The sequence below is a fragment of the Etheostoma cragini genome, chromosome 16 (assembly GCF_013103735.1).
Source record: "Etheostoma cragini isolate CJK2018 chromosome 16, CSU_Ecrag_1.0, whole genome shotgun sequence".
NCBI lineage: Eukaryota > Metazoa > Chordata > Actinopteri > Perciformes > Percidae > Etheostoma > Etheostoma cragini.
The window spans coordinates 18,840,081-18,847,641 of NC_048422.1; the positions used below are offsets into that span (position 1 = coordinate 18,840,081).

Below are 7,561 nucleotides of genomic sequence, written 5' to 3' on the forward strand. Positions count from 1 at the left end.
AATGTTTAAAAGATGGATATGGCTTATTTGTTGTTTAGGTTGCAAAGAACACAGGATATAAAGTGTTTTTGCTTGGTATTTCAATTGTGGTGTTTCAGTTTCCCACACATCTGAGGAACATAGACATGAGATTAGACAAGTACAAGAGAATTATGGACACATACAAGAGGTTCAGGACCACGTACAAGAGACTCACGGCCACGTACAAGAGACTCACGGCCACGTACAAGAGACACACGGCCACGTACAAGAGACTCATGGCCACTTACAATACGCTCATGGCCACGTACAAGACGCTTATGGCCACGTACAAGACGCTCATGGCCACGTACAAGACGCTCATGGCCACGTACAAGACGCTCATGGCCACGTACAAGAGACACATGGCCATCTACAAGAGACTCATGGCCACATACAAGAGACTCATGGCCACATACAAGAGGGTCATGTATATGCGACTCACGGCCACGTACAAGAGACTCATGGCCACGTACAAGAGACTCACGGCCAGGTAAAAGAGACTCACGGCCAGGTACAAAAGACTCACGGCCAGGTACAAGAGACTCACGGCCACTTACAAGAGACTCATGGCCACTTACAAGAGACTCATGGCCACATACAAGAGATTCATGGCCACATACAAGAAACTCATGGCCACAAACAAGAAACTCATGGCCACAAACAGGAAACTCATGGCCACGCACAAGAGACTCATGGCCACAAACAAAAAACTCATGGCTACATACAAGAGACACGAGGACACGTACAAGAGGCTCATGGACACATACAAGAGGCTCATGGACATGTACAAAAGACTCATGGCCACATACAAGAGTCACAAGGGCACGTACAAGAAGCTCATGGACACATACAAGAGACATCTGGCCATGTATATGCAACTCATGGCCACGTACAAGAGACTCAAGGACACGTACAAGAGACTCATGGCAATGTACAAGAGGCTCATGGCCACGTACAAAAGACTCATGGCCACATACAAGAGTCACAAGGGCACGTACAAGAAGCTCATGGACACATACAAGAGACTCATGGCCACGTACAAGAGCCTCATGGCCACGTACATGCATCTCATGGCCATGTATATGCATCTCACGGCCACGTACGAGAGACTCAAGGCCACAAACAAGAAACTTATGGCCACAAACAAAAAACTCATGGCCACATACAAGAGACACAAGGACACGTACAAGAGGCTCATGGACACATACAAGAGGCTCATGGACACATACAAGAGGCTCATGGACACGTAAAAGAGACTTCTGGCCATGCATATGCAACTCATGGCCACGTACAAGAGACTCAAGGACACGTACATAAGACTCATGGCAATGTACAAAAGGCCGATGGCCACGTACAAAAGACTCATGGCCACATACAAGAGACACAAGGACACGTACAAGAAGCTCATGGACACATACAAGAGACTCCTGGACACGAACAAGAGCCTCATGGCCACGTATATGCATCTCATGGCCACGTACGAGAGACTCCTGGACACGAACATGAGATTCATAGGTACGAACATGAAACTTATGGCCACAAAACAACTTCATCAGAGCAAGGGGAGGAAAGAAAATCTGAAAGCAAAGGTATATCTTTTGTACATGCTATAGTGGTTGTACCTATCTGTAATTATTTGCAGAGTAGGAAATATGTCGTAGGTAAACTTTCACAATGAGGTAAACTTGAGGTTTAAAACTTGGCAATTTTCATTGGAAGTTACACACAAGAGATTTATCAAAATGTTGTCTCACTATGTCAATGGAAAATGTTTCGTGTCAGTCTCCCACAAGCCTGAGGGAAACGTACACGAGACTCATGGCCACAAAACATCATCTGGCCACAGGGAGGAGGAAATAAAAGCAGAAAGGAAAGGTATTTCTTTTTTATATAGCACTGCGATGTTCCTGTAGTTTAATAGACTGTAGCTGTAGTTCATTAGATATATATAGAAGATTAACTTTCAGCACAATTTAATCTAAAATAGCCTCCTGAAAGCAGCATGAATGTATCTTTGTTTTTGCTTATTATATTGACGACGACTGTGGGCAGTCTCTCACAAGCCTGAGACTTGCACATGAGACTAGGAAAAAAAAAAAAACTTATCAGTCAGCATTTTAGTAGATTTACATGCTGTAGTTTACCTTTTGTACAGTAGAAGATCGACTTTTTCCAATGCGCTAATCTTGAAAACCTCCAAGTGTTAAAAGGGGCCACTATGAAAAGCAGAATTTCATCTTAGTTCATGTGTGTGTTTCTGTTCAGCAAAATAGTAGACTGTTGGTAAACTTAGGCTATGGAGTAAAAACCTATATTCGGCAACAACATTGGCAACATTTTTGTCTGAGACTCAAGATAAAAGAATTAAAAACGACAGGAGAACTATGGGGAAAAAAAAAAAAAAAAAAACAGGGATGTTTATTTAGCGGAGGAAAATAGCATACAAATTGTTCCTCATGTAATGCTTCTGGTTGTCACTGTTATTATAATTTTGGTGTGACAGTTTTCCACTGCCCAAGTCTGGGGGACACGGAGATGAGACTCACAAGCTCAAAACAACCTCCTCTGGGCACAGAGAAGGTATCTCATTTACATATAGCAGTGTCAACCTTTCAATAAAATGTAACTCATATTTTTGCTTATGTCAATGATGATCGTGGTGTGTCAGTCTCCCATCCTTTTATGGGACACTTACATGAGACTCATGGACACAAAACAACCTCATCTGGGTATGGAGAAGACCAGCATAAAGAAAGAAAAGGTAAAAAAAGGAGGTATCTTATTTACTTGAAGTGGTGGCAATATTCTTGTTGATTTATAGTTGATTATTAATGGTGCATCAAATATGCAGTATATTTTTTGTGCACGTTGTAGATTAACAAAGTGAAAAAGCCCAATGTCCACCGCAAAAGGACTTGCCATTTTCCAGAGAAAACTCTGTTCACAAACTGCTCCAAGCAGCTCTATTGTAGTCCAGCATTTACATCCTTGACGAACGTACGTCACTTTGTAACACACGTTATAATGCTTCCCTAGCTGCTAGAGTGGCACTCCCTCATTGTCTGCAACTGACAACTAGCAGTAGTTACTGCGCATGTGCAACTCCCAACAAAAATGGAACAGAAGTGAGACGCCCCATTCTAGCTAAAATAAAGAGCTCAACACACAGGGTGAAAGGAGGAGCTGCAGCAATGTGCAGTACAACAAATATATGGTGTTTCCTGAAAATAAACACACATAAACCTATTCTGGTACAACCTCTAAATACAATTATGAACGTGAAAATGAGCTTCATATGAGCACTTTAAGTCAATTACATTATAGAGTATGTGAATGGGATCTTTATTAGCAAAGGCTTCTCACAAATCATTGGTTGATGTCTTGTCAGTAATTTGCGTTTGGTAAAACAGCCTGAGATAATCTGTGCAACGTCAATAAAGATTGATTTGCTCCTTTGTAGTGTACCACAAACCTGAGTGGGAAAGAGGGAGTCATGAGACCCCAAAACACACTTCAGGGATAGAGGATAAAGAAAGAGAGAAACAGAAAGGTAGAATTTGAAAATGTGTTATTTAATAGTACAGTAATTTCTAAATGGTTGCACATTGGGACCGAACATTTATCATTATCAGGTTATTCATTCAATTTATAGCTACATTAAAAGCAGAGATGGGAAGTAACAAAGTACAAATACTACCCAGACAGATTTTTTGGATATATTTTACTTTCCCATTTGTTTTTGTGCCAACGTTTTACTTTTACTCTTAACATTTTAACACAAATATCAGTACTTTCTACTCCTTACATTTTACCAAAATTGGCTTCAAGAAGATACAATGTAAAGCTCAAGAACAGCTACTTATCCCACAACAAAGTCCATTGCAGTTGAGTTTTCAAGGGCAAGAGTGAACTTCAAGTTGACCTTTTTGGAGTGTTTTGAAAAAGATTGTTTAGAAAACAGAAGCCACTTTAGTTTCTAGTCAACCACAGAAAATACAAATAATAAAAAATATTAAGCAGTCAAATGCAGCACCACAGTAGTTTCTTGCATAAAGACTTGTAAACAGCTTTATAGAAGAAAGAACTCCCCTTCTTTTCAGTACAATTTAGTGGGAATCCCATCCACCTTATCCATAATCCACTGTAGTACTGATGCTCACCTACAGTATACCTGCTCCAACTGTGTGTAGGTAAAGTGCTCTAGATGACTGTAGCAGAGAGAACGATGTGGAAACAAATCTTAAACAAAGATTCCTTCATCCCTCAAGGGCTTCTGAAACTTTTGATCTCAGGAGAGTCCCAGGCCAGACAGTTGTTTGGGATCATATACGATGATTTCAGAGGTAAGAGACCAAGATGACCGGCACCTGGTCTGAAGATACAGGCGGGAAACTCAAGCTTGGATTCTTTGGTTTAGATCAGTGGATTGTAAACTTTTTCTGTGATTGGACTTATTGGATACTGTTTGTAAAGCAGACAACCTGTGGAAAAATCCCTCTCATCGCATGTCTTATGTTTTCCATTTTGCTAATTCTTTCCGTATGCTACTCCCTCTTGGTTGTGTCTGCTTTATGTGCATAATCAAGGTAAGTATATCATCTTAAACCATCAAACAATTGACAACATTGACATTCTGTTTTATTGATTTTAGAAAGGATGTTAGCAAAATATACCATTATTCCTTCAACCTTAGAGACTCTTTGATGCAGGCAGCTCTCTTACTTACTCTCATTGCAACTGTCTTTCACCGTTAACAATTCACAATTGATAAATACCAATAAAGCAGCATCTTGAATCGTATGTTAATTTGTGGAACAATGTCCCATTGCCTCTCTAGTCTGAAGTAATTGGCCATTTATATTTAATTAGGCAGTTTTTCCCCCACTGCTAGTATGGCTTCCTTAGTGCTGAGAGAGGCACTTTATGGTGCTACTCTCACTGGCTTCCTTTTAAACCAGCTCATTAATATTTCAGCTGGCATCATCAACCAAACAATAATAAAATAATAATGTGTCGGCTGATTAAACAGCTAAACTCCGACTTTTTAATGTGAATTTAAATGTGTATTTGCATAAACATGCCTGGTAAACGCCTCTTTACAGGACAGTGATGCCTTGCAGCACACTATTGCAGCCAACTTCTAAAGCTTAATAAAACCTTAATTAGGTACCAGCCTCAGCCAAGATAATCGTAGTGAGAATGTAGAGCAACACTTGCTGCACCTCTCTGCACAAAGCAGATCCTATTGTAAATGGTATCAGGCTTTCATTACTGCCTCTGTGGAAAACATTACACAAAAGGTCTTACACCATTCTCCACAGCACCTTTTTTTGTAGCTTTGCTCTTAGGGTATGAAATATGAAAGAAGTCTTAATTTATAAAGCGTACAAGCATGCAGAGCAAAACCTGTAATCAAATCTTCTTCATCATGAATTACAAAGAGAAAATTTAATTAAGAGCGCTTATTGTGCAGCGCTTCATAAAAGAGAATTTAAGACTGGAAATGAAGAACAAAGTGAAAATGGAGGAGAAGCAGTGGAAGTTTTCTATCAGGTTAAGTGGTGTCAAACCGATTTCATGGTGTCAGGTGCAGTCTGAAAACACCTACTGGACTGTCTCACTCATCTCAAACTCCCTTGGTTATGATTCTGTAGCTTATAATGTACTCATAAGCTAATGCAATTAAATTCCCAGACACAATTAACATGCACGGACGCACACACACACACACACAAATTCCCATCAGTAATCAGTGCAACCCAGTGAAGCAGACTCAGCAGACCTCAGTCTAGTAATGGAGAGGGAGTGGTCTGTCTTTATTGAACCAATATAGAGTCAGAAAGGCTAGTCATAAACCATCCTCTAAGTCATTCATTTGTTCACTGACTGTCACTGAAGAATCCCATAAGAAGACTTTAAAAAGGATACTACCCTAGTATTAACTTCAATACCATGAACATGTATATCTATCTTCCTCTAGCAAAAGACACTTAAAGATCTGTCTTTTCTTTCAGACTGTGAGTGCTACGGCCACTCCAACCGCTGCAGCTACATCGACTACCTGAACATCGTCACATGCGTCAGCTGCAAGCACAACACCAGGGGCCAGAATTGCCAACACTGCAGACTGGGATACTTCCGCAACGCCTCTGCCGAACTGGATGACGAGAGCGTCTGCATCGGTCAGTCTGCAGGGGGGACAGAGGGAGTGTTTGAAGTGGGACGGTGTGTGTGTGGTATGTGTGATTGGGACAGGAGATGCTGTAGTTGTTACCACTTTTAAAATTCAATCAACTGCTTTTGAAAGTGATGATTGCCACAACTAGGTAGACCAACAGTGAAAATTTAAATTACTGCTGTTGTCCTGATATTTTTAGAGAACACATTTTGTTGTGTTGGCTCTGTAACATAGAATTTCACTGCTCTCATCAGCATAAAGTCTACAGTACTGCACAGTACCAGGGAACTGGGGATTGATCCTTGTGATCCTTGTCCTTGAGTCTACAGTACTGTAGACTCTATGTGGCTCAGGAGGTAGAGCGGGCCATCCTTTAACCACATTAATTCCCAGTTGCCCCTGTCCGCATGTCAAAATGTCCTTGAGCAAGACATTGAACCCTGATGTTGCTCCCGCTGGCACACCAGCACCTTACATGGCACCGCTGCCACAATCGGTGAATGAATATGTGTGTGAACGGGTGATGGGAATCAAAATTGTAAAGCGCTTTGTCCAGTAAGGCATAACAGTGTTATATAAATGCAGACCATTTAACTGTTTGATAAAACACTCGCAATAGCAACTTTATAAGGTCAGCATAGGCGTAGTTTGACATTCGAGCCCCAGGGAGCAAACCTTTTTTTTAGCAGCTGAGACCTGGAGAACTGATATATTTTCTGACTGTACTGTAGACAAATGTATCTCTTATATCTTTATGGAAAATTATATACGCTGTATGCAACACAGAGTAGTTTTCCTTTTTTTACTCTTATTAAGGACATGTCCTAAAAAGAGGTCAATATGTTTGTATAGCTGTGGAGCGAAAATCTGGTGTTAATTTGGATCCATCTGTAGATGGACTGCAACTGGGGTTGGAGGGTAAACTCATGGCGGGTGGGGCGCACACAGGGCCAGGCCTTGGAGTCAGCACATATAAGGTCCCATTAGCTCATCTGCCAGCACAATGGCACACCGAGCATGGCAACAGAAATCAGTTCACACCACATATCTCTAGAGCAAGAGACCATGCAATCCCAAACACTAATGCATTTGCACACACATTTTACACAGCTACACATTCACTCTCAGTGGCGCACATACAATCCCAGTATTAATGTGCATGACCCAAAAACACAAGGATACCAACCGCACTGCTGTGGTTGTGGAATCTGTTTCAATTTTATTAATATTTTATGATATATTTTATTATAAACGACTTAATCTTATCATGGGTTCAAGTGAAAGATGAGCTACAGTGGGTACGGAAAGTATTCAGACCCCTTTAAATTTTTCACTCTTTGTTTCATTGCAGCCATTTTCCAA

General features: G+C 40.9%; 1 protein-coding gene across 2 annotated transcripts in view; it reads left to right on the plus strand.

Moving 5' to 3' along the window:
- The window catches only part of LOC117959851 (netrin-G2), a 60,599-nt gene that overhangs the window by 47,822 nt on the left and 5,216 nt on the right, over positions 1-7,561 (plus strand). Inside the window, exons 10-18 of one of the 2 annotated variants that reach the window (XM_034897225.1) lie at positions 443-637; positions 911-994; positions 1,205-1,334; positions 1,377-1,610; positions 1,804-1,896; positions 2,690-2,782; positions 3,482-3,571; positions 4,290-4,364; positions 6,036-6,203. In XM_034897225.1, coding sequence (XP_034753116.1) covers positions 443-637; positions 911-994; positions 1,205-1,334; positions 1,377-1,610; positions 1,804-1,896; positions 2,690-2,782; positions 3,482-3,571; positions 4,290-4,364; positions 6,036-6,203 — 1,162 coding nt within the window. Of the gene's footprint in view, positions 1-442; positions 638-758; positions 827-910; positions 995-1,204; positions 1,335-1,376; positions 1,611-1,803; positions 1,897-2,689; positions 2,783-3,481; positions 3,572-4,289; positions 4,365-6,035; positions 6,204-7,561 lie in introns of both variants that reach the window. The other variant, XM_034897226.1, reaches the window with a different exon arrangement.